Source organism: Anoplopoma fimbria, chromosome 7, assembly GCF_027596085.1.
Source record: "Anoplopoma fimbria isolate UVic2021 breed Golden Eagle Sablefish chromosome 7, Afim_UVic_2022, whole genome shotgun sequence".
Lineage (NCBI taxonomy): Eukaryota > Metazoa > Chordata > Actinopteri > Perciformes > Anoplopomatidae > Anoplopoma > Anoplopoma fimbria.
Window position 1 is genome coordinate 5,022,540 of NC_072455.1, and position 27,969 is coordinate 5,050,508.

A 27,969-nucleotide genomic window follows, 5' to 3' on the forward strand; every position below is an offset into this window, starting at 1 on the left:
CACTGGCATACAGATTTGCAAGTCCCCAAAAAGGGCCCCTCCCCCATTTTTGGGGGCAAGTGGCGTCAGCAATACCACGTGGAGCTATTTTTTAAAGGGCGGGTTGTCACTGGCGGACCTGCTCTTCTCTAGCCGGTGGGGAAAGGAAGCGGACTGTGTTCCTAACTCTACCAACTTGCGTTAGGGACAACGCTAAACCTCTTAAGTGTATTTTTTCCCCCTTCTACTTAAGGCTCGGAGAAGAGGCGTTGCTGTGACCACCAGGTGATAGCCATGAAGTGGGGCTGGGTGTTTTTGGGGGTCTTCCTATCTTTGGGGACCCTGTCCTGGGGGGAGAAGGGCTTGGAGGTCCCTGAGTATGACGGCAAAGACCGCGTCCATGACCTCAACGTCAAGAACTACAAGTCCATCATGAAGAAGTACGACGTGATGGTGATCTACTACCACAAATACGTGGACGGAAACCGCAACGCCATGAAGCAGTTTCAGAGCGAGGAGCTGGCTTTGGAGGTGGGTCCCCGCCAAAGCATGACAGTGGTCGGATACGTGGCCCATGAGAGGGAAGGGTCACGGTGGGAAGTCGGGGTAAAGAAGGGAAGGGTTTCAAATGGAGAGTTTGGCTCCAGTTGGAGATTCCTGGACACAGTCATGGCATTGCACTTAGAGTTTCAGATAAGTGAGTTTTAAAGATGATGACAGGTGAGGGAAGAAGGCAACACAGAACAGGTGGAAAATATGGGGTGAGGTGGAGCTGGGGGATTCGTGGACCCTTTAGGTGTGCCAGCCCGCCAAGTATGACTGGATAAATGCTAACCTGAAGGAGGCAGGTTGGCAAATGTGTGAACAGGAGGCTGGAGGCTGGAGGGAATCACTGACTAAGAGAACTATTCCAATGATTATTTCAACTCTCTGAAATAGACATCCAACAATGTGGCAATTCGGAATAGCTCTAAACACTTTTTCTTTTAGAACACTTTGTGCAACCTAAGTTTAATTCAAGCCTTCCTCAGCCTTCATCATGCTAGTCAGGTTAGCCCTGTTCATATAGCTACTGAGTCCGTATGCTGAATGCCAATAAAATGCCAGATCTCAAAGATGACTCACACATGACTTATATCTTCTATTTGTCTGTTTGGTAATTGTGCAAGTCCTTCACTTTCATGGCATTCAAGAAGCGTTTCAGACCAAGTCAATCATTGCTAACCAAATAGTCTAAGATAACATGCATGGATGTATTCCTGTGATGCGGCACTACATCAGTTCGATACCTCTTCTAACTCAATTTTCAAATGAATTCAAAGTTTACTTTATTGATACAATTGAATCAAGGCTTATGTCACATGATGGCCCTCATTCATCAAAGCTATTGCATTCTGTAGAAATGATCCGATACTTGTCACGACTTGATCATCTATATTGAGCAAAATTCCAGGACAATCTTTAATATTTGTACTTCCTATGTCTTGTATTGTAGATTATTTTTGCAGATATGGTGCGTCATATTTACAGCTCGGTTTAAAAGCCAGTTAACCTCTTTCTTTTGTTCTGCAACTGCCATTGCAGAGATGGTTTTGAGCCAGGAACTTTCTCTGAAAATGAATCTAGTGCTGTTGCTAATCAGTGGGCAGTAGAAGAGATAATTCATGTTCTGGGAACCGTGATTGGATAAATAAATCCAACTCACTCTTTACCAGTCGGCCTGCAGTCGATGCACCTGGGCCCCACTGTCAGCCACTGTATTCACCACAGTAATCCTCTGCCTGTCAGAGCAGCAGTGTCTTCTTACAGAGGCACAGTGTACCTTACACTAGCCCTGCATAAGTCACCTCTGTAAATAGCCCGGGACAGCTCTGCATGCTTAGCAAAGACGCTAAAAGCCCTCCCGGGACCGACAGAGAGTTTAGGGCCATATCTCATCTCGACTACTGCTCCCACTGCTCCATCCCACACTGTTCTGTTTGGCATCACACAGCCACTCTAGGTACAGGCTGTAGTTCTAAACCATCACTTACACACCCAAGACATTGGCGGATCAATTTCCTATCGGTGCTGCCAAGTTGTGCTTACTTGGCTTGAGAAAGAGATGGTTACTGGAATGGGTCCCTGCTGGACCGTCACTCTATTACTGACTTCCTGCCAGTTGTGACCAAACAGCCAATCAGGAAAGAGGTGCTCAGGGGGGATGCTTAAAATAGCTGGTCATTACCACCTATGAATCAGGAAGCATTAATGATTAAAGTGAGAGCACAGGGAATCAAATCGTATCTTATTCATAAAAAAAAGCCATACTTTCATTAGACTTTATCTTAATTTTAGCTAAATCAATGCTTGTTTTCAGTTTGTGACTTTACCATATTAATATATATATTTCTTGCTGGAGCAGAACAATTTGAAGATATTCTCCCTGCAGCTGTTTCATTGGGTTTTCACTCACACTGTTAGGCAGACAGGAAAGTAAATGGTCTGTCTTCAATTTTCAAACCACAGCTCCCTCTTTGATATGAATAGAAACAGAGTAAATTAGATTCAGCAGATTATCCTACAGATCTTGCAGGCGCTGCCACAAGCACGTTGTTTTTCCCCCTGCATTTTCAGCTTGAATATAAGTATTATATGGTATAAATAGGTTGTGTAATAGAGAGCGTTAACCTGTCACTCCTAAACTATGTCCAATATGTCACCTTTGATCCCTTGGTATTTATTTTAGTCTGTGAAAAATACTCCAGTGTAACCTCACTGCTGTGATATGCTATGAAAAGAAGAACTTTTAACTCTCCTAAAGTGGCCAAAGGTTGTGAGTATGCACTAGTTTTTAATATCACATTAAATTGAGTTGTCTATTTTGTAATACTCAGGGAAAGAGATTCATGTATTGTCACAGAACCTGTATTTGCTAAATAAGTTGTTGGCTGAGTGATAATGCAATAGATAATAGTTAATATGTTTTGGCTTTCTTTTGGAATCTGTGATTTGCCTTTTAAAAATACTCAAAAAAGTACAAATACACAATAACCTACTTTGAATCACAACTGCTAATTGTGGTCAAAACCATTACTGCATCCCTATTACTAACAAGTTCCATGATGTAATCAATTTGCTTTTTGGCTCCGTCAAGTCTCATTCAATTCACTTTCAATGTTTTCTTCCGGAGCAACTCTGTCCTCGAGAAAGTTTTTAAATGTATCAAGTTTTAATTTGAAAGTAATTTTATGATTGGTTCAGAAACAGGGTTTGACATAAAGTAACTGTCGTATTTAACACCGAAGCCGAAGATGATTAAGGGATAACTGGAAGGGTGCAAAATTAAACAACCACACGCCAACTATTCAATGGATTGTTATGATATTTTGTGTGGATATTCATGGTCCCCAGAGGATTAAGCGTACTAACTTTGGTAATCCACTGACTTTTCCTCTTGTTCTTTTAGTGAAATATCTTGACAACCAATTGGATTGATTTGCTATGAAGTTTTGTCCACACAGTCATGATGCCCTCAGGATTCATTTGAATAATTTTGGCAGATACATTTTTTTATATAGAGAAACCATCAGGTCAACATTTGTCCAATTACAATTTGTAAAATGTTTTCATTTAGTTTTAGGGTTTGGTACTAGTACTAGTTAACCAATGTTAATCCATTGTCATAGTGAGCACGTTAGCCCGCTAAAGCTAGCGTTTAGCTCCAAGCACTGCTGTTCCTATTGCCCCACAGAGTGCCTAGCGTGGCTGTAGACAGGCTGTGTATATTCAAATTTGTCTCAAATTCAGAAATTCTGGACTTATATTGCAAATATTCACCACAGTATGAAAAGAAAAATCTTAATTTATTGATCATTACATTGCCACAAGACACCCCATGGTACAAAGTCTTCCTGTAAGAGGAAAGGAAAAGACTGCTCCATCCTTCAGGTCGCATAACATTATGTTAATAGCTGAGAAAGGTGACACAGGTGCACTGAAGGCAAGACAACACGCAGTCTCCTAATGTGCAGCGAATCTTCATGGTTTAAAGGAGACTGCTGCTTTGTCTTTTCTAATCTGCTTCCATCTACTGAGAGAGCTGGGAAAAGGTCAGACTGTCGCCGTGGTAACCGCTATCCAAACTGACTGTCGGAGCCCTCCTCCTTTTCATCAGCACAAAACATTTCATGCTTTCTTTTTATACAATAGTGGATGGAATTGATGGAAGGACAGATAAAGAGGGGGGGGGATACAGCACATATAAATGCATAGAGATCTGCTTTTCAAAATAAGATGTAGATAAATGAAAGAATGCACAGTTAATAGTTGTGCATCCTAAATTATTTTGATTACAGGTAATGTTTTAAGGAGAATTGTTCAGGATTATGACAATAGATTTTGTAGTGCGTGGTTGTAGTGAAACATTTTTCGAAACTGTCTCAAAAAACACACTAGGCATTGCAATTTGCATAGCCTTTTATTCTGTTTATATCCGTCTTCAAAATAAAATCACTATCAGAAATGTAAATATTGGATTACAAAGCAAAGCTCCCGTCAGTTTGTTCTGCGGCTCTTCTGCTACCCCAGTAAAAGCAGTAGGAGTAATAAAAAAAAATAAAATAAGTTTGTAAATTAAGGTTAAGGCTCCAATACCACTTAGTTACGTTTAGGAAAAATGTGTTTAATTTGTGTGTCCACCACAAAACGATCCAAATTGACGTTCCATTGGCACTGTTTCCGTGGTGCCGACATGTTATTTTACACGTGACACCACCATGTAATGCACTGCTAAGAGGTTGAGGTAATTTCACATATTTCTGTGAGACCAGATTTGAATATTGCCCAAAATTGCCTAAATATCTCAGTTTATAAAGCCATCATCTGCTATGTGTGTACCTTTGACCAACACCTTTTTTTTCTAATTCTAAACAGCTGCTAAAGAAACTGATTGTTTGCTGAATCACTGCAGTATATCATGTATCCAGTCATCATGTGCGTATTCAAGACCCTTTTTTATAAGATTTTTGTTTTTAAATGAGTAACCTGTCCATTCACTGTCTTGTAATCTGCATATATCCCGGGCTAAGTATCTAAGAGGGTTGAGATTTAACAGGTATTTGGCTCATGTTGTTACTAACCAGGCTTTTGAAAGCTCCATCAAGCTCTTTGCAATTCTCTGTGCACAGAAAGTGTAAATCAGGGTCAGAATGAACTCATACATGCTCTGTACCACGCCGACCCCGTGCAACGACCTGTGAATCTGACGGGCGGCCAGATAACGAGCATTGGCTCTGATTTTAAGCGGCGACATTGACACTCCACATCCAGAATGCGTAAGTAGGATCGGATCTCATTACCTCAAGTAGTCATGGACAAGACCGGGGCCAACAGGCCACGTCCCCCACGGCCCCTTTAACTCATAAACTTTACATTAGGTATATTGCTTCAGGCACAATCTGCCCCATATGGTAAAGAACTCCTTTTACTCTTTGTACAACACCGGTTCAATCTTTTCCTCATTCAAGTAGTACAGCCGTTAAAACTTAAGTGACACTGCTGTCAAGTTGTGTGAGAGCAACATCACATCTTGATGGATCTCGTTCCCCCCAATTAACAGTGTGAAAGAGGCCCTAAATGAAGAACTAATCTGTCCGATGTGATGTCATTAAATGTGACAGGAGTTATGTTTAGATGAAGCGTCCTTGGTTTGTTGCATGTAAAAAGCCGCCTGTTGTTTGTAGAGGAAGTTGAAACTATATATTCTGCTGCCTGATGCACTGTCACAATAAGCATCAGTGATAAGTGCTTTATTCGATAGTGCTATTTTTTTTTTTTACCTATCTCTTCCTTTCAAAAATATATACATCTCATTAATCACAGGCATGACTGTGCATCTGTGAGGCACGTAATGCATAATGCAAAAGAATATGATACTTGGATATTGTGTTTTTTATTTATATAATATGACCAACCTGCAGTTCTCCAGTTGATTTATTGTACCAAAACTCTACCAGGCATGGCGTCACCTCTCCTCACCCTTTCGGAGGTACATGAACTGAGATATTTTGTTTGATTGGAAGCCAGCTCCTCTCTGCAGATGAATAGTGTGGTGAATTTTCACAAGCAGCCTCTTCAGGTGGCAACCTTCGCATCTGCAACCTCGGTTGGTAAAAGAACACTTGATGGCGTCATCATCATCACTAGTGCTCCACCGAGCAGCTGTAGTCTGCACCTGAAGCGTGGCGAGTATAGAGTGGCTCATATCTACGAACTCATAGATGAAATTCTGCTCTACAGTTTTGTAGTGTCCACAGAGGGTGAAATATGGTAATAAATGATATCAAAGTTGATATGACGCAGAGTTTTGACAGTGTGGTAAACATAAACATACTGTACGCAGCTATTTGGCTTGATTTCTAAGTCTGGAAGTTGAAACGGTTTCCTCATGCTGTCATCTTTTGCTGCCAAAATGTAACTCTAGAAATTTGATATAAGCCAAAAACCAAAAGTGAGTCAAATCTGAGCTGAATGTATTTCCTGCTGCATTGGCAAGGCCAGTGAACAATTTTATACTTTACTCTAGTTAAATTAAATAGTTTTTCTTTTTTATATCCATGAACTAATTTAACAACTCATGAAACATATATGATCAAATTAGACTAAACTGATTTTTTATGATAACTTTAGGGACATGGGGGCTATAGCAGAAGGAGATACAACAATGTAAGAGGTTATAGCTGTGAGTATAAAATATAAATGAATAAACTGATTGGAAGAAAACCTAACAAAACCAAAAAAGCTCAACATTAAAACGTAAGTAAAATGAAAGTGAAAGTAAAATAAAGGGAAACTGCAATTTACTATTGCACTATAAAGTTGGTGGTTTTAAAAATCAAGAATGGTCAAACTGATATATGTAACTATAAAGCAAGAACAACAAAACACAGGATCCTACATTTCCCACAATCCACCCCATTGGCATCTTTTACAGAAAAAAAACACATTTACAGACAATGGGCATGCACAGAAGATATTGCTGTATGGATGGAAAAGAATGATTAAACATATGAAATAGGGGGAAAAAGTATAAAAATAGTTGCATATGTAACTTAATGAGGATCATTAAATTTGAAAAAATAAATTGTATTTGATTTCCCTGCAGACAAGAGCCTGCTTTCCGAGTTCCTTTAGGAAACACTCTCATTTCACTTTTTGCGGGGAATTTAATAGAAATAGCCAATATCCCCGCTGATGATCTCATTTATTCGTTTCCCTCATGGGCGTCAGGATTACATTAAGTAACTTTAAATCAAATTTCCGCAAAGAGCGTCTCTGCTTCCAAAGGTTGTCCACATTTCATCGAAATTAGCTGAGCTGGGAGCTTTGCAGCCCAGTGAGGAACCTGTCAGCAGCTCCCAACAACAGCTAAAATAGTTCCTGTAGTGCAAGGCAGAGAGCCCGCATGCTGTTTCTGTCATCCTAAATTTACACCCGCCACGTCCCCACTCACCTCCACCCCTCCCAACCCAATGGTGACTCACCGTCTTCATATTAAAGTGCTGTCCAAGAGCACTGTACAATACTGTGCGTACAGTACAATCTTGCTGTATATCATTTATAAATGACCCTGCTTTCTCCCTTGACATAACGTACGTATTATTTTTTCTTCTCCCCTTCCTCTGTTATCCGTATCAGGGAACGTCTTCTCATCACTTATTCATGGGAGAAAAATGTCAGGGAATTGTAGGAGATCAAGGTGCATCATGACAAATGTAAATGTGAATCGGACGTCATAACCCCGAATTAGATCTTCAGGGCCATTAAGAGACGGGCCTGAATAAAGATGGCACTGAGAGAGTGCAGAGCATAAGTGCTTAACATCCCCGTGTGTGAGTGAACATCTCTGCTTCTTGCTACTTTATCACCCCATTCACAAGATATATTTATAGAGCTGCAAAGAGACTGTCGAAGCACGTGTCCTATTAACATGTCTTAGAGAAGAGTTATTAATAATTTTAATTAAGGATTGCTCCATTTCATAACCCTTTTCATAAGCAGACAGTTTGGCTCGTCATAGTATGAATAGCACAGGTTTATATGTCCCATTAGGCCACGTCAGTGGGACAGTGAACGGCATGCAGAATACCAGGAAACTGAATCACCTAAATGGAATTCAGCCATAGTTAAATTTGTCATTTGACAGTGGTTTTTTTTTTGGTGTGAAAAAGGCCTTTTTATGTATTTAGGTGGGATTGTGCATACCTGATAACTGGCTTGATTCACTGGGGCACTCAAATGCAACGTAGCAATCATTAATGCTATTAACTGCAGAAGCACATTTCCTACTATAGTGAGTAAAACATTTTAATTTGGAATTAAGGGAGAGCAAGGTAGTTCTCCAATCAGAGGGTCGGTGGTTCGATACCCGGCTTCGGCAGTCGATGTGTCCTTGGGCAAGACACTTAACCCCAAGTTGCTCCCGAAGGCTTGCCATCGGTGTGGACTGGATGTTGCATGAATGTTAGTTAGAGTCTGATGGTGGCACCTTGCATGGTAGCCTGTCATCAGTGTGTGAATGGGTGAATGATATGTAATATACTACTGATTGTAAGTCGCTTTGGATAAAAGCGTCTGCTAAATGACTGTAATGTAATGTAATGTAATGTAATTTTAGGAGTAAAGATCACTTTTTTGATCCGTACCTACAGTATCTTCAGCAATCAAACAAAATAACTTTCAGACAAATAAACACATCTGCTCGTCCTTTGGAAAGTTTGTTGCATACAACACCTGCTGGCTTTTATGTGACTCATAAAGCCGTCTCCATGAGCTGAGATTGTTGTGCGAGATGTTTGTATTATGGCTTATTGCTGTCGAAGTGAGTCATTCACAGATGGTCCCAGACACGTGTGCCCTCACAGTTTGTTGTAGTGAATCAGCTTGTGTGCCTGTGAGATTTCTAAAAAGCTTTCCATGCGTTTCATCATGTCTCCCACAAGGCCGAGTTGAAAAAGGGAAAAAATTAGGACGACATTTCTTTTGGATTCAAAGTCTCGAAAAAAAAACATTCAAAAGCGTTCTTTCTGTGCACAATCCTGGATTGCCACCTTTGAAAACAGTGCAGCTCCACTGGCTGATACAACACTGTTTTATCTGAATCTTTCATGACCACCCTGGCGCAGTGTTATGTAACAGCCTGGTGTAGAGTCCTGATGTGTTACAGCAGCCATTATTAATTTACCATCTGGCTGGGGGGGGGAAGCTGTCTGAACTTCTAATTTCTGCACAGATCCCAGGACGTTTGCTCACACAGGAAGATGGGAAATCATGCTGCTTTGAAAACCTTTTAATGTTCATTGATTTACAGAGTCAGCGATTTTTTTCGGGGGTAGCATATTAGAGAAAATTGGAAAAAGATGAGAAGTGGGATTTTGCTGCCCACTATTATTCACTAGTTTGTGTCTGAACACACATACTTTTATCGTGACTTATTATGACTTTTTTTAAACTCTCTTCCCACCTTGTAAACATTTGTTTTTGTGTGAATTTATAGCTTTTAGAGTAAATCACAGAGTTGAATCTCATCTGCTTGTAAGTTTTAGTCAAAAACAGTGTCACAAATTATTTTTTTCAAATACATTTGCTCAACACCATTACCATGCAACAATGTCTTTATCAACCAAACAACAGACACATTTCGATTAACTTTTTTTCTCAAAAAGGTTTCACAATGAAGAAATGAATGGAAACCAATGGCTGCCTGGGAGATCAAATACAAATATATTAAAAGTATATATTTTTTGGCAATATTTAGGATGCCAAAGAAGATACATCTGACACTTATATTATTATTTAGATTATTAAAATAAAAGAAAAAAAGAAAAATCGATTACATAAGATCAGCATTGCAAGAGGACCTTGTTAACTGTAATTTGCAGTTTATTTTTGGAGAAGAATACGTAAGCGTTATCTGTATCTGGAGGATCGGTTTAAGATTGATATGCCTCTTTAAAAACATCCAGATACTTTGCACTAAAAAAAACAAAAATACCTTAACTGTAATGTAAAGCATACATGTTTTTTTTTTAAATAAATGGGCTAAAACTTTCCTGGTCATTGGTTTACCTGCATTTATGGGAAAGGTAAAATCAAGTAAACACATATGTGCAGAGTACACACGCAAATGAACTGAAATTATACATGCATCCTCCCTTACAGCTCAGAATATTTAAACTTCGGGTACAAATATTAATGACAAACAAGCTAACTGCAGAGCTAGCTGTTTCTCTGCAGCTGGTGTGGAAGCTATTACAGTCTGTGAGTGTGTGTTTGTGTCCCTGGGGTGCTCACTGAGTGACTTGCATCAGAAGGTGACGCACAAATACAAATGTTTGACTCATCAAACTGCTCAGTTGTTTACTTAAGAAGCAGACAAGGCCAACACGGTAGCGATGAACCAAAAAGACTCAGTTAGAGGCTCAGATTTAGACCAGTGGAAGAGAATGAATGGCCCAAGAAGGGTGCGTGACATATACGGTACAGGGAGTGAAGAAAGAGGTAGCTGGATGGATGTGTATATACAGCCAATCACCCGGAAAAAAATTGGCATTGTACCTTTCTGTAAATCACGGATGCATTGAACATTGACGTTTTTGCAATTCAGAGCAAGGGATAAATAAATTGAGCAGCCGTTATGCGGTATAATGTTGAGTGTGACATGTGTGAAATTGGTTTGAGGGGTCAAACAAACAGTGGACTCAATCAAACAAAGGACTTGCACTCAGGAGACAACTGTTTGAAACCAAGATTAAATGTTGACTTTACGCTTATAACCTGTAACGTTCGACCCTTGCTAAGTGATGTAATGTAAGAAAGTCCGCTGAGGGCTTTTGTTAAAGCATTTAATAGTAACCTATAAGGTCAAGTGTCTTGTATCTTGTGTCCTGTGAATAATTTTCAAAGATCTAGTGAATAATTCTCATAGTTGAAATGCATAAAACTCACTTTCAGGAAGAGTTTGTCACATTTTCCCCTTGTTTCAGTTAGAAGTTACTCTTTACACTTGTTTTAGGTAGAAGTGGTTACTTTTACACTTTTGTGTTGGATTCATTTGTTACATTTTACAGCCCTGCCGGGAGAATTTGTAACTTCTTAACTTTTTGTGGCACTTATTTGATGAGGTTTCTGGATCTACTGTGGTTTGGATTGTATGTTGCATGTGTTTTTTTGACTAAAGCACAAATGCATAATGTAAAGTTGAATTTACTTTTGTGAATCCAGGCTGACTACTGCTCTCTAGTGCTTTAAGTCCAACCAGTGCAGCAAAGAGAGAACAAATCAGGGACTGATATGTTAAGATCACTAACACTTTTTAGACAAACTCAGTAGCAATAACACCTGCCACTCAAGTCCAGTTTGAGCAAAGTAAACAATCTGAAGGCTAACTTGCATCGAGTAGTGTTGAGTAAGCATGCGGGCGGCTATATTTCAAGAAACGCGACCCCTTCTACTGCTCTGCAAACCCTTCCACCATCTCCTAGCTCACCATCCTGTGCCACAGCCAAGTACAGCCGGGACCCAAAGCACGTTTTTGACAACTCATCGTGGCACTCTGCCCTCAACTTGTGTCCCCCTGACAAGCTGACACTGACTGGGCAACGGGAGGACAGAGCCAAGCATTCACACCGGTGACCTCTCACTTGGCTCCGTGCGCTCCAGACTTCTGGACGGGGGGATGATAGCGAGGGAACAGATGAGGAAGGGTGTCAGGGATAGGAAAATATCCAGATGGACAGAAAGGAGGTGATGGTGAGAGGGAATAAGAGCAGAAAGCAGAAATGAGAGATGTTCGAGGGAGGACGAAACTAGAAGGAGATGACGGCTGCGAAGTGTTCACTCTCGTGTCAAGTGTCTCCTTCCCTTCACACACCCATTTCTATATGTAACAGATCCTTTTTTCTGCTGCTCAACATGCTTTCTGACACGCCCTTATATAGCTGTTAGTCTCGCTGCTTCGCTTCCCGCCCACTGCAAGCACCCAGAACTTCACCTCTTTTATAAATACCCCAGTGTTAAGAATATGGCCTCACCATGTGGCAACAGGGAGGGGAATAGTTTTGGATGAACATGTTATATACGTTGAGTCTTTGGAATTGTCAAGTCTGTTCTTTTTTTGTAATTACTTCTGCAGTAATACAGTGCATTTTGTAAGAAAAAACTGTAATTTGCGGTTGGGGTCAGGGTCTGCGCTGCAGCAGAGTTTTATTAATGCTTCTCCATCCATTAATTGCCAAATGTTATTGTTTCTCTATAACTTCTGCTTTTAGGCAGTGATTTAAAAAAATGAAAGCTTCAAATTATTCAATCACTGGTGCAGGCTAGACTCAAATTTATTCAATACTTGTTTTCTTGTGTTAAGCCCCTTTCACACTCAGGTAGCAGGATCTCAGGATCGTTCAGATACAAAATCCCATTTTTTGCATATGATATAAATTAAACATAGGCTATAAAACGGAGCGTTTCAGACAGAACATGAATACAGGTATATTTAGACAGACAGTATAAGATGCATTCTTGTGGTTTTCAACTTTAAAGCATGTCAACATTTCTAGTAGAAACTCAAAAAAAGAATAAACCTGAAAATTGGTAGAATATGTCCTCTTTAAAAAGATTAGTGTCTAGGATTTAGGGGACGAAATGGTATTACATATTCATAACTTGGAATTAATTAGTAAAAAATGACCTGAAACTAAGAATCGTTGTGTTTTCTTTACCTTAAAATGAGCCCTTCATATCTACCTAGGGAGCGGGTCCTCTTCATGCAGTCCGCCATGTTGCATTGCCATGTTTCTACAGTTTCTGAAAAAGGACGAACCACACACCTGCTCTGGAGATGCTACATGCCAATAAATCCATCACAATGGTCTTTTAAAATGCGCTTAATGCTGCGTACAACTACTGCATAGTTTGTTAACATTTATATTTATGTGAGCTGCTTATAAAGGGACTTCAATCAAATTGTTACAGATAGTCATTTGTGAATGGGGCTTTAAGAGCTAATTACAATCTCAAGTTTGGCCCTTTCTTGTCTCCTGTGAAGGCCACTCCAATTTTGTTGTAAACCTGGAGGCTGTGACTTTTGTGCTTTGCCCTAAAGCGTTACCTCTTCTTGCAGTTGATCACAAGCCAAGCAGCAATTATCTTTCAGGTATGTCAAGGTCTGCCTCTCTGTGCCTGCCAAGCTGGGCTGCAAAAACACACATTCTTCTGCCGCTGCAGTATCTGCTAATTGTTCTCTTCCACTCCTTGACTGCGGTTTAGTTTAAAACAGGGGAAATTCTGTGAAGCAACAATCAAAAACCACAGAGAGACTGTACTGCTTTCAAAGTCAAGCATCAGCAGCAGCTGTCATAGCAAGATGATTTACTTATGAAAGAGAGAAGGGCTCCCATCTAATCTATTAATCAAACTTTAACATCCATCCACCCTCCCACCCATTCATCCATGCAGCCATCAATGATCGTAAAGTGTCTGACTAGAGATGTCTTACATTGCAGGTAGATTTGATTTATGTGCCAAAATGTTACTCTTTAGAGCTTCTTTCATCACCCTAATTCCAACAGTAGTGAATCACATTTCATTTATGCGTTAAACATTGCGGCTTGTTCAATGCTCCCAAGCTTGAAACTATGACGCTCTACGTACCCCTCTAGCGTCACTTTCGGTTATTTCTGGGACAGTGTGTCAATGCATTACATGCATAGTGGCTTTTCAAAATAAACTTACTTCTTCACAGGAAGTTATGGTTTAAGGCAACAAAACCACTTAGTTAGGTTTAGGATGATAGCGTGGTTGACGTTAGCTTGACTTACTTGACAAATTGTCAAAGGTCGCTCTTAGTTTCACCCGAAACACGAACTGCGGTTTCCTGGATGAAAGTCGTGTTTGTTTGTCTAATCCACCAACCCCTCTTGCCCGTCCTGGGTGTGCTATCACGCTCTTTGCTACGTCAGTTTCTCTAAGGGTGTACGTTGTTTACATCGGAGTCAGTTGCAAACCCAGTTTCGTTGCAAGCCCGTTTCGTTGCAAGCCTGTAACGTTACATACTTGCTGTAAAGAGGAACTGTACGTCAGTGTGAGATTCAGAGGAGCACTGGTCAAGCTGCGGTATTTGAGGCCTTGGGAGTGAGAGCGGGATGAAACAGCAGAACTTCAGGAGTTTAGCTAACCGGCTGCATGCTTTAGCTTCATCCTGAACACGCAGATATGACTTTTCGAATTAAGGCGTATTTCCCAAAATACTGAAGTCGGCAGATAAAACTCAAAACTATCTGCACAGCTAGGAAAACAAGGCCATGTTAACACGTGTTTTAGTGTTTCAAGGTAAAGAGGCCAATCCTCCTAACCAGATCAGAGAATAATTGGCAAATGGGTCCAATCATGAGCTAATGTGTCTGGACCGTGGAGCCCAAAATAATGGTTGGCATTTAAGATTGCCTGTGAAGAGCAACATAGCACATACTATACTATTCATACTGCACTAGCTATTTGTTGCTGGTGTTTTTTGGGCACTTAGCCGCATATGAATGTTATCTATTTCGCAATGCTGCTTTGCAAGACGCTACATAACGCTTTTGACTCACTTCATTCAGAGTGTAACCTCACATTTAAAGGGCAGTCATCTTTCCATGCTAAAAATGAACGCAAACTAGCATTAAAACCGGAAAACAGCAATGGGTTTTTGTATATTGCTTTAGTCTGTATATTTACAATATATATGTGCATGTATGCAGCGGCTTTACTTTCGCAAAGTGCGCGCTCCTCTCCTTTCCACCACACCTGTTGCAGTGCCTCTGCCCCCTCGACATAGTTGGCTCAAGTTCTGCCCCTCTTGTTCTTCTGGAAACCCCGCTGTCTGTGCTCCTCTCACCCCGGCTATGAGGGCTGTCAATTGTTGGCTTCGGTTTCACTCCGTTTTAGAAAGTGCAAGGCAGCGATCCAAAGCTTTTGCTTTTAAGGCCTTGAAATTAAGATGAAATGCCAAAGGGGGTTGCTCGTGTAAATGAAACTGAAAGTGTGCTTTCAATGGAATTCTTGAGATAAAACGGAAACGTCTATTATGTACAGACGTGACGCTGAGATCAGTCTGAGATAGAATCAGTTGTCATTTGACACTAAATACAACTTCTTCTTTATCCCCCTCAATTCCCCACCCCTCTCTCTCTCTCTCTCTCTCTGTGTCTGTCTGTGTCTCTTATTCCAGCTCGCAGCCCAAGTTCTGGGCGACTTTGACGATGAGGACATTGGATTCGGCCTGGTGGACGAAAAGAAGGACGCTTCTGTTGCCAAGAAGCTCGGTAAACTTGAGTGACAATCACTGACAAAGACTTGGTGGTGAAAGCATTGCCTGACTGTCATCATGACAAAACTAAAGATGGATGGACTACAAATCTAATAATAAGTGTAAAGCATGTTAATGGTAAATGTCAAAATTTGACTTTTTCGACACTTTGTGAAATATGGGACTCAATCTGTATTAAAGCAAAATAGACAATATATGAAACAATTCTGCCCTCAAGTGTTGACTAAAGATGTCACAGCTTCTTTGAAATGGCAGCTGTAAACCCAGAGTCATGAGCATTATATGCAAGATAATCAGTTATATGAATATGTGAAATTCTGATAAATTTGCTTATATGTCTGTGCTCTTCTTTTTCCTTTTTTAAGAAGAGTCTATTTTGACACAAACCAGGAATATTAAGCTCTGTGATGAATCAATCTTTACCTGTTCAAAAATATATTGCTATTGCAAAATGGGACATGCACAAATTAAAGTATGATAGTCCCAACAACAAGTATGAGCTAATTCTAATTGCTATTGCTTTATTATCCATCTGTCAAAAACAATCGGTTTATGAGAGATGTATACATTTTTAGCAGACCTGTAATATTTTTGTTACACAGACAAACTGTTTTGGTGATATATAGAAAAATTCGACACGCTGATAACATAATTCAATCAATTCAAAATATTTTATTTGTCCCTAAAACGGCAAATCAAGGCAAGCAGGATGCAAACAGAAATACACACAGACAATTCATTTAAACACATACATAAACACCACATGGCACATATTATCTAAAAAAAAGAATATATATATATTTTTTTACAGTTATTAAATACATTACATTTACATACGCCAGGGAATCGATGCATTGCCATCTCCTATATTACTTAGCAAATATATGTTAAGCCCTGCATCTATCTAGTCCTTATTTATTATATTTCTCACTAGTAGTGCATTTTTATATTTTTCTAATATTTAATATTTCAAATAGAAACCTTATTTACAATGCTTATAAAATAGTTCTTCTTAGACGACATGCAATATTACAGCAACAGTGCAGCAAATCAGGGCTTTATAAGGACCTGTTATCAACCACACTGTATAATGAGTTGAAATTCTAGAAGCAAACATAAACAGAAATATTGAAAAAACTATTTTTCCAACACTGCAGTTGTATGTAAGAATGAGCGTAATAATCCTCCCGGTATAATGATGTAATAACGCTTTCTTTGCAGGTCTGGATGAGGTGGAGAGCATCTACATCTTTGCCGACAATGAGATCATCGAGTACGACGGAGAGCTGGCAGCCGACACCCTGGTGGAGTTCCTCTATGATGTGAGTCATTTCTGGTCTGGTGCAAGGCACTGTGGGTAAATAAAGAGTATGTTTTTGTTGTAACTGTACTACTTTATAAGGACTGATAAAAATGTCTCCTGTCAGGTGGTCGAAGACCCCGTGGAGATCATCGACAACGAGCGTGAGCTGAAGGGTTTCCACAACATGGACGAGGTCATCAAGCTTGTTGGCTATTTCCGGAGCGAGAAATCTCCCCGTAGGTGGAATTTTATGATCAGACGACTGAAAATTAAAATAAAATGCTGCTATGAGCTTAATATGATTTTCTCCCTTATTTTCCCCATCCAGACTTCATTGAGTACGATGACGCTGCCGAGGAGTTCCACCCCTTCATCAAATTCTATGCCACATTCGACCTCAAGGTTTACATTTTTTTTGTTTGAGTATTTGCGTGGATTCTTTTCTGCAAGGGTCAGATGGAACTTTTCTCACCTCTCTTTACATTATTTCAGATCGCCAAGAAGCTGAAGTTGAAGATGAATGAAGTGGACTTCTATGAGCCCTTCATGGAGGAGCCCGTCACCATTCCAGGAAAGCCCTACATAGAGTCTGAGCTTGTTGAGTACATTGAACAGCATGACAGGTGAGACTCGTTGTGATACTATGTACATGTATTGAGGTACTTGTACTTTACTAGCACCTCCAGTTTATGCTACTTTCTACTTGAACTCCATTTCTGTTTGGAGGCAATCAAAATGAGCCCTACCTTAAAAAGGTTACAACATTAAAGTGATGAACACATTAAAACGTCAATTATTATAATCCAGTAATACAATATTCAAGTTAAAGTGAGGTTTATATTGAATTAATCCAAACTGATGCCAATTATGTCATTATTCTATAGCCATGCAATGTGCAATCAACATTAAGTGCATAATAATAAGTTAAAGCAAAATACACCTGTCTATTGACATTTTAAATAAACGTTTGAATAAAGGACTTTTGCTTGTAACACGATAGTTTTGCACTGTGGTATTGCTAGTTTTGCTTAAGTACAAGAAGTACTTCTTCTATCACTGCATAATTTACGCAATCATTGCTGATAATCATATGACATTTTGGGGGATTTTGGGGGATTTTTCATAGAGGAAGACAGCGATATCCTTTCTTCAAACAAGTGTTTTATCTCGAGTATAAATCAATGATTGATAACAATTATATTTGTAATGATTTTGTTGTTGAATGTTTCAGGCCAACACTGAGGAAGCTTGAGCCTCACAGCATGTATGAGATCTGGGTAAGAGATCTGAAACCAATATTTCAAAGAGTCATCTGTTAAACAATCACTTTCTCACTTTTAAGTTCACTTTCTTCAGTCAATCTGGAGTGGAAATATGGAGTCTTATCCTTCTTCTTGTGTTCACAGGAGGATGACATTGATGGAGAGCACATTGTTGCCTTTGCTGAGGAAGATGACCCAGGTAAAAGTCTACCTCAGTGCCTCTTTATACAGCATTGACATTAATCCACTTAGGGATTCGATCAGCTGGACGATCAAATATCCAGCTAATACTTTAGATTACACAAACCGTACCTGACATTTGAACTGTTCTTTAGACGGTTATGAATTCCTGGAGATCCTGAAGGAGGTGGCACGCGAGAACACTGACAACCCCAACCTCAGCATCATCTGGATTGACCCCGACAATTTCCCCCTGGTATGAATACCTCTCAATTAAACTGTACAACAACTAGCAGCCACATTTTATTTAGGCTATAATATGGCACTTTTGAATGGAAAAGTTTTTTCTGGGCATACCACTTTTGATATATATTTTAAAATAATGCATGCTGTTGTTCATTTTGTTGTCTTATCTTTTCATGCATCTGTTTCTTTTCTTCCAAACAAAGTTTTACAAAATGTATGTGAAAAAAGATATTTATGGATATATAAGCCAATGACCATCTGTCTGTATTTCTCTTTCAGCTGGTGCCATACTGGGAGAAGACCTTCCGCATCGACCTCTCTTCTCCTCACATTGGTGTCGTTGATGTTGAGGACGTAAGTTACCTGTCTTGTATTTTTTTTAAACAGAAATGAAAATCTGATTCCAAGTTGTTTGAGGTGTAGCAAGGAATAGTGTTAGACATGCGTTGTCAACAACGAGAGGAAAAATCTTTCAAAGTAGGTTTTTTTTTCAATGACGTGACATGATAGTGATAATCTGGAGTATTTTCTCACCACCATGGTGTCATTTCCAAACAATCTTTTGAAAAGTAAAGCAAAAAAACAATTCTACCCACAAAAAAAAAGCCTAAATCAAGTTGGATTGCAATCAAGATAATGATAATTCTGGATGTTAATGCTTACCATCAGTAAATGTCTTTAACTTTAGTCATCATTTTAAGCTCTTATTGAGCTGTAAACTGGGCACGAAGTTAGTATTTTTGTTTTCCCGTCATTGGCAGGCCGACAGCGTGTGGATGGAAATGGATGACCAGGACGACATGCCAACAGCTGACGAGCTCGAGCAGTGGATCGAGGACGTTCTGTCTGGAAAGATCGACCCAGATGATGATGATGAGGACGACGACGACGATGATGATGATGATGATGATGATGACGATGATGATGAAGATGATGACGACGACGACGATGATGATGATGATGATGATGACGACGATGATGACGATGATGACGATGATGACGACGATGACGACGATGATGACGACGATGATGACGACGATGATGACGACGATGATGAATAAATGTTTACCACCATATTTTACTTCACTATAATTTAGCCAGAAATGGCAAAACCCAAAAGTAACACCAGTTTTTTCATCTTGCAACAAACACAAGTTGTGTCTGTTTGCTTCCTGTACGGTTTCCTGTGAGGGACAAACATAATGACCCAGTCAGGGAGGGAGATTTTCAAAGAAGCAGAGGATTTGCATCTCTGTTGATGAACAGGGTTGCAGCTTAAAATGTTATATGTCCTTTGTTATTGTATTCAAATATGTTAATCTCTCACCTCTGAGGTTCACAGTGAAAGTGAGCAAAGACGCTTACATCCCTGACGTTTTCTACCTAATGTCACAGACCAGGGTTCACCCCTTTCTCATTTTCTGTTTCAACGACATGTTTTCTACTTGATGAAGAGAAGAAACACATTTTATCTTACTATTTTAAAGAGAACAAACCCAAAATCACTGGAATGTCTTAAGATTATTACAATCTTGTAAAACTATTAGGATACCGGGAAATAAGAAAATGACTAATTCATTTGTTTCTGCTCTCATTTGAAGAATAAAAGACAAAAGTATTTTACAACCAATGTTGTTTGTTGTTATTCCTATATGAAATACAATTATATGTGTGTGTGTGTAGACTGCAGGCAATTAAGTTTAATCATACATTTTAATGCATTGTATTATTCGGTTACATTGATATTTGCTGCTACACCTAGATAGTTTACATAAAGGTAGGATGACCTCCTTCGGGATGCATGCTTGTGCCCTTATGCTTAAGATAATGTCTACTGAGGTCCGCAGCAGGTTTTGCTGCTACACATAGACTTTTAAAGCCCGGCTGATGCTAACATGGGCCTTATACCAGACTTGGCGTTGGGTTCCGTTATTTTGGGGGTTCTATGCATGGTGCTCCCTGTTCTGGCTTAGTAGCTGCTTAGCCAATCCAGGGAGCATTTTAATAGCGGAGCCACCAGCGCCAAGTATAACTGTATTTCCATTGTTGCAATAAATGGATAAAAATCTATGACGTGAGTGTTCCTGACTGAACAACCAGTGCATGGCCGTAACAGAGGATCACAGAAGAGTCCACGAAACAGCTCGTAATTGAGGAAACAATGTGTTTCTGCAGATGCAGCAAAGGGACCAGGTCTATGTGACGATAAGTGAAAACTCATACGTGTTGGGATCAAACTAACACACAAATTTTAGCGTTTTTTGGGTCAGTCAAATGTGAGAATGGATGACTCAACAACAATTTATCAAGATAAAGAATCAATACATACAGTATATATCAGCGCAATGAATTCTAGCTCATTATTCATTTCTTACCATTAGACTTCAAAATCAGCTTAGACAGAAGAAAGTTCCTCCTATTGTCAATTCAGAGAGATAAATAAAATGAGTTCTCTCTGTGTATGTCATAAGACTGAGAGTTTTATTGTGGAAATACATTGGAAATACATACGTTGTGATGACCTCTGACCACCCCACAATGTACGATGGGGCCGACAACGGAGTGTGCAGCTGCAGAAATGGGACCAGGTGTCTGTGCACTTATGTCCATATACACATGTCTGGGGAAACAACCACAGCACCACTTTCAGCGGTTTCTTTGTCAACCAGGTTTAAGAAACAGTGAAGATGATCCATTTGTCATCATGATTATGATTTTAGGTAAAGACTTAAACGTGCAGAGTGTAGGGTTTGTTGGTATCTAGTGGTGAGGTTGCAGATTGCAACAAATTGAAACTTCTTCCATGTGCCAAGCGTCCAGAAACCCAACGATGGCCGACATGAAAAACGCAAATGACCCTTTCTAGAGTCAGTGTTTGGTTTATCCTTTCTGAGCTACTGTAGCAAAATGGTGCCTGTCTACTTCAAGATGACCAGCTCTGTATGTAGACATTGACAGCTCATTCTAAAGTAATGAAAACACAATTCTTATTTTCAGGTGATTATACAGTAAAGAAAAGATACTTATTTACATCATATTCCATTTCTACCAATAGATCCCCCTAAATGCTACACACTGTACCTTTGACAGGTCTGAAAAAGTATTTTATATGTTAATTTTAATTAAATCCAATAATCTCAACTAAAGCCTACTGTGGGATAAAAAGTATCCTTATTGTTAAATTGGGCTGACGAAAACCGTGACTTTTTATTTTTTTATATGATGCTGGAAAGAATCAGAATAAGAAATAACAGCTAATCTGGGCTCTTAAATTCTCTATTTTTTCTCTTTTTCTAATCATTATTGCACATTTTGTAAAAACCTTTTTATTATAACTCTAAATTAAGAATGTAAAACTGATAGGTAGGTTTGCAGTTTTTATATTAAGCCAATCAAATGTCTGGCTCCATTATTTGCATCATTCACAGTATGCAGAGTTCCATTGATGGGTAAACAAACGATAGATTGCCGTGTTAATTCAAAGCCAGAGTATAGAAGTGGCACAAGCAATTATTAGTTAAAGTTAAAGTGACAACAGTAACATAAAAATCAATCTTAGATTTGTGTTTCCACCAATGAGTCCGATCCCTGCAAGCCAGAATTCCAACCAAACTTTAAGTACAAATCAGGGCTGGAGCAGCTAACATTTGGCGTTACACATGGCTAACACATAAGAGTCGGAAAACAACTTTTATTCTTTTATGATGCATGTCATAGATCATATATGTAGTATCTGTACTGTTTATGTGTGTGCTCATAATCTACTGGTGTCAGCTATTAAGGTACTTAAATATGAAGCAATTCAAGGGCAATATTATTATATTCCTTTATTGATCCAATAAATATGGTTATGCGTTCTCAAAAAGAAGCCATAAAATCAGGCAAGGGTTCATCGATTTTTGCCACCAATTCAAACTCAGGAAACAGCCACTGACTGAGAACAAGATTTTCATATTGGTTTATATCAATCAGAACATTTCTGATACTTTCCATGATATTTGGTTTGCATCTTTATGGTCAGAAGAATAATAATCTCTGCCAAACTGCATCTTATGGGGACATCATGTTTTCGTTCTTGTGTGTGCGCGTGTCTGTGTGCATCTGTCTGTCTGTCCATGGCTAATCTCACATACTGCAGGACCTATCAACCTAATATTGTTTTGTGCACATTATGACTGTATGCTCAATGACCTCACTTGGTTGCGAAGATTAACAATCATTTAAAAAACTTTTTTAATGAAGTTTTATACTGTCATTAACTTCTAACTTGTGACTATCAACGCCGTCCAGAAGGGGCAGCAAGTTATCAACAACTGCTTCGGAATAGGAATTGTTCCTTTGGAGATTTACCCACCTAAGTATGCTGCAAAGATGTATTCCTGATCTATTTTCCATCAACACCAATTGATATGATGGTGATGACCAGCTGCTGGGCAAAAGTGATGGTGGAGTCTGTGGGATAACAAACTGGTGACTGGACAGAGCCAGAGAGCAGCACTCTCTACTCCACCTAGGTTGAAAAATGTATAAATAAATATATTCATTCAGTGCATTTTTATTCGGTATCAATAAAAGGAGCTCTACATTTGGCCTGTAGGACCAGTGAAGAACTGAGATATTTTTAAACTTTGAACCCCCCACTAAAGTTAGTTTGCCAGTCAATGTATTATTATGTCCTCATTGTTCATACATTGATCTCAACAACAAGATAATAAAGCCACTTATCGGGTTGGATGTTAAAGATTAACAGATCATCATTAAACAACATAAAAGCATCAACAGGGATCACATAAGTCAGAGTTTAGGTTAATGAGCGATCTTGAATCAACTTGGAACGATGAATTTCCCAATTTTATTTCTACCAATAGATCACCTTAAATGCTACACACTGTACCTTAGACAGGTCTGAAATAAATTGAGTATTTTCATTTGAATTCAATCCAATAATCTAAACCAGATGCTACTGCGGGTGAATTTATATTCCAATTGGGCTTTTGAAAACTGGATTTTTATTTTTTTTAAATGAGTTTAAATTGCTAGAAAGAATCAGAAAACAGTTATCCGCATGTGTAAGTAACGGCATGTAAATACATGTCAGAAGTCAAAGTCAAAGCTTTTGGTTAAAGTATGTATCTTATGTAACTTCAGTTACGCATCAAATAACGCAGCTTGATCAGAGGCTCAAAATATTATTAATTGTATCTGCTTCAAACAATGCTAAAATAAATAAAGTGCAGTTTAAAAAAAAAGAAATGTGACAAACACCTAAGATCAGTGAAAAAGTGGGACACATTTCGGTTTTTATTGCTCTTGGATATCAAAGGTTAACTGGTTGCCAATAAATGCAATCAATACCACTTTCTGATTACATAATAGGCCTTGTTTTAAAGGGGTTGTTCATCTTCAGACAACATAAAAGCAGCCAGAGGGATCACATCAGTCAGGATTCTGTTGCGTGAGCAGTCTTGAATTGACTTGGAGAATGAATTTCCCACTTTTATTGTTTTTGTCGCTGTTCTGCAGCTTGACTTCGACCCAGGATAATAGTACTGCTACTGAAACAGAAGACACTATAGAAACACTGTCATGCTTTCCTGACATGTGCAACCTCCTGAAAGAGTTTGGTGCCATGAGAGAAAAACTGGGAGCTATGGAAACCAGGCTGAAAGACAGTGAAACCAGGCTGAAGGACAGCGAAACCAGGCTGACGGACAGTGAAACCAGGCTGAAGGACAGTGAAACCAGGCTGAAGGACAGCGAAACCAGGCTGAAGGACAGTGAAACCAGGCTGAGGGACAGTGAAAGACAGATTCTTGAACTGAAGGGCAAAGGTAAAGTGAAACCCTATCTCTGATTTATTGAAATACTTACGTGAAGAATTATTATGTGTGTTGTGAACAACAAAATTAAACTATGGGAATACATTTACGGAATGATGTGGTCACAATTCTTTTTTTTGTTGTAAACAGAAAACAACACTGTAGTATTCAGTGCAGCAACAGGTGTAAATGGAGCCATTGGACCCTTTAATACAGACACAACTTTAATCTACACAGCAGTGATAACAAACGTCGGCAATGCCTACAGTCCAGTTACCGGTATGTACTTAGTACTGACACTTTCTACAATAGCTTAATAAATGAAAATGTCATAGAAATAAAATGTAATAAAATATGACATTCACTGAGGTTCATCTGCAATTACTTTCCATTGATTTTCGCATGATGAGTTGTGCAGTGCAGGAAAAAGCTTGGTTAATGTTAAGTATGTGAACTTTTTTTGTTTTTACCTTATGATCTGACTCAATAGCAGCAGCTGATTACCTTTAGTAAGAAACTTTCACTAAAGTGCATGCAAAATGGCCAAGTTGTCGTAATTTTTTTATTTGGTCCTCTAATTATATGTACAACCTTTAGTCTTTACAGAACAAACATGACAAAACCAGTTTTTTGTGAAAGTATTCATGACAAAAACAAAATATTTTGACTTGAATATTACTCGTAATAAAAAAATACCCTCCATGGTGTTTAAAGGCCTTGAACCTGAACACATACATTTGCTATGCTATGAGGATATGGCATTTCATGGAACCCAGACTAAGAATCCTTCCAGCTTTGGCAAACACCTGACTTTTCCTCTAGCGCCACCATGAGGATGAAATCCAAACTCCACTTCTTTGACTTATGACCAAATACCTGCAAAGCTAATGACATTCCCATCAGCCTAAGCCGTAGTATATGTTTGTTGCTAACAAACTTGTCAAAAACAAGCTTTGGTCTGGCATCTAACATACTGTATGTTCTTTGTCTTCTCTTTTTTGCATTGTTGAACATTAAAGAACCCAAACTAAGCCCATTTTAGTGTTGATATGATACTTTAAACTAAGGTTTGTTTCAAATTTTTCTCTGCCATTCAAAAATATGCAATAAACCAAAACAATAAACTGAAACAGAAAAAGCTGTTTAATAGTTTTTATAGCACAATATCATGATTCAATGTTAACATCAAACATAGTAAATAAAAATGCAGCTTTAAGCCATTTCTTTGATAATATGAAAACAAAGCACAGCTATAAAAGGATCTATTCATAACCAAGAAGGAAACATTTTTACATTTGAAAGTAAAGTCATCAATTCCAGGCAGACTTCTAAAACATTTTAAGAGGTTTCTGTGTAGTTATTTCGTAAAAAATCAATCAATTAAATTCAAGCAACTCACTGTGGGTGAGACTACACACAAGAAAAACAAATAAGCACCAAGTCACTGTGGGTGAGACTGAACGCAAGAAATCATTAAACATCAGGGAAGCGAACATCACTCTTTGATTGAGCTGTTTACAGCTTGTTGACATCATGATTAAGCAAGGTTTGGCAACAATGGTGGAATATAACTAAGTACATTGTATTGCATATAGGTCAAAAATACTTGTACTCTATTTGAGTATTTCTATTTTATGCTACTTCATACTTGTACTTCAAATATTAATCACACCTGTCAGAATGTCCTGGACTCTGTTGCCCCCCTGAAAAACAAAAGGTCAAATACAACACCCCAGCCCTGGCTAAACGAATCCACCCAAGGTTTAAAGAGAGACTGTAGGAGAAAGGAACGAAAACGGAAAAAAAATGTATTTCATGAGATTTGGAAAGATGCGATGAAGAACTATCAGAAGGCAGTTAAAGAAGCAAGGACTTTGTTCTTCTCAAATGAAATTTGAAAAAAGGAGCAGCGGCTCTACTCCGAGCTCCCTCCGGATGTCTGAGCTCCTCACCCTATCTCTAAGGCTGAGCCCAGCCACCCTACGAAGGAAGCTCATTTCGGCCGCTTGTATTCGCGATCTCATTCTTTCGGTCACTACCCAAAGCTCATGTCCATAGGTGAGGGTTGGAACGTAGATGGACTGGTAAATCGAGAGCTTTGCCTTTCGGCTCAGCTCCTTCTTCACCAAAACGGTCCGGTACAACGCCCGCATCACTGCTGACGCTGCACCGAACCGCCTGTCCATCTCCCGCTCCATTTTACCCTCACTCGTGAATAAGATCCCGAGATACTTGAACTCCCTCGCTTGGGGCAGTGACTCACTCCCAACCCAGAGGGTGCAATCCACCGTTTTCCGGAAGAGAACCATGGCCTCAGACTTGGAGGTACTGACTCTCATCCCGACCGCTTCACACTCGGCTGTGAACCGCCCCAGTGCATGCTGAAGGTCCCGTTCTGAAGAAGCCAACAGAACCACATCATCTGCAAAAATCAGGGATGTGATTCTGAGGTCCCCAAACCGGAAACTCTCCTCCCCCCGGCTGCGCCTTGAAATCCTGTCCATGAAAATCACAAACAGGATTGGTGACAATGGGCAGCCCTGGCGGAGGCCAACACGCACTGGGAACAAGCTCGACTTTGTACCGAGTATCCGGACATAGCTCTCACTTTGGTCATACAAGGACCGAATGGCTCGTAGTAACGAACCAGGTACCCCATATTCCCGCAGTACCCCCCACAGGACTCCCCGAGGGACACGGTCGAAGGCCTTCTCCAAGTCCACAAAACACATGTAGACTGGATGAGCAAACTCCCATGCACCCTCCAACAGACCTGCAAGGGTAAAGAGTTGGTCCGCTGTTCCACGTCCAGGACGGAATCCGCATTGCTCCTCCTGAATCTGAGGTTCGACAATCGGACGGAGCCTCCTTTCCAGCACCCTGGAGTAAACTTTCCCGGGAGGCTGAGCAGTGTGATACTCCTATAATTGGAGCACACTCTCCGGTCCCCTTTTTGAAAATGGGAACCACCACCCCGGTCTGCCACTCCACAGGCACTGTACCCGACTTCCACGCGACAGTGAAGAGACGTGTCAACCAAGACAGCCCAACAATGTCCAGAGCCTTTAGCATCTCCGGTCGAATCTCATCCACTCCTGGCGCTTTGCCGCTGAAGAGCTTTTTAACTAACTCAACGACCTCCGCCAGGCATATGGACGAGACTTCCCCTGAGTCTTCAGACTCTGCCTCTTCCACAGAGAACTTGTTGGTCGGGTTCAGGAGTTCCTCAAAGTGTTCTTTCCACCGCTCGACAATATCCCCAGTCCGGGTCTGCAGTTCTCCCCCTGCTGAGCACAGCCTGAGAAAAGTCCTGTTTCCCCTTTCTGAGTCGTCTCACGGTTTGCCAGAACTTCCTTGAGGCCATTCGAAAGTCCTTCTCCATGGCCTCGCCAAACTCCTCCCACACCCGGGTTTTTGCCTGAGCAACCGCCGCAGCTGCAGCCCTTCTGGCCAACCGGTACCTGCCTGCTGATTCAGGAGACCCTCGGCCAACCAAGCCCGAAAGGCCTCCTTCTGTCCAGCAGCCTCACGGCCGCAGGTCTGATGACACAACTACAAAGTCGATCATAGACCTTTGGCCTAGGGTGTTCTGGTACCAAGTACACTTATGAACCTCCCTATGCTCAAACATGGTGTTTGTTATGGACAGTCCATGACTAGCACAGAAGTCCAACAACAAAGCACCACTCGGGTTCAGATCGGGCAGGCCGTTCCTCCCAATCACACCCCTCCAGGTTTCTCCATCGTTACCCACGTGAGCGTTGAAGTCTCCCAGAAGAACTATGGAGTCCCCAGTCGGCGCCCTTTCCAGAACACCACCCAAGGACTCCAAGAAGG

The 27,969-nt window shown here is 40.0% G+C and overlaps 1 protein-coding gene across 1 annotated transcript; it reads left to right on the plus strand.

Annotated features, from left to right (window-relative positions):
• The first annotated feature begins 273 nt into the window (after positions 1-273).
• casq1b (calsequestrin 1b) lies at positions 274-19,374 on the plus strand. The gene is made up of 11 exons (XM_054601626.1): positions 274-510; positions 15,224-15,317; positions 16,544-16,644; positions 16,750-16,861; positions 16,954-17,027; positions 17,118-17,248; positions 17,857-17,902; positions 18,032-18,086; positions 18,223-18,323; positions 18,593-18,667; positions 19,075-19,374. The coding sequence occupies exons 1-11, from the start codon at positions 274-276 to the stop codon at positions 19,372-19,374; spliced, it is 1,326 nt and encodes a 441-aa protein (XP_054457601.1).
• The last annotated feature ends 8,595 nt before the right edge of the window (positions 19,375-27,969 follow it).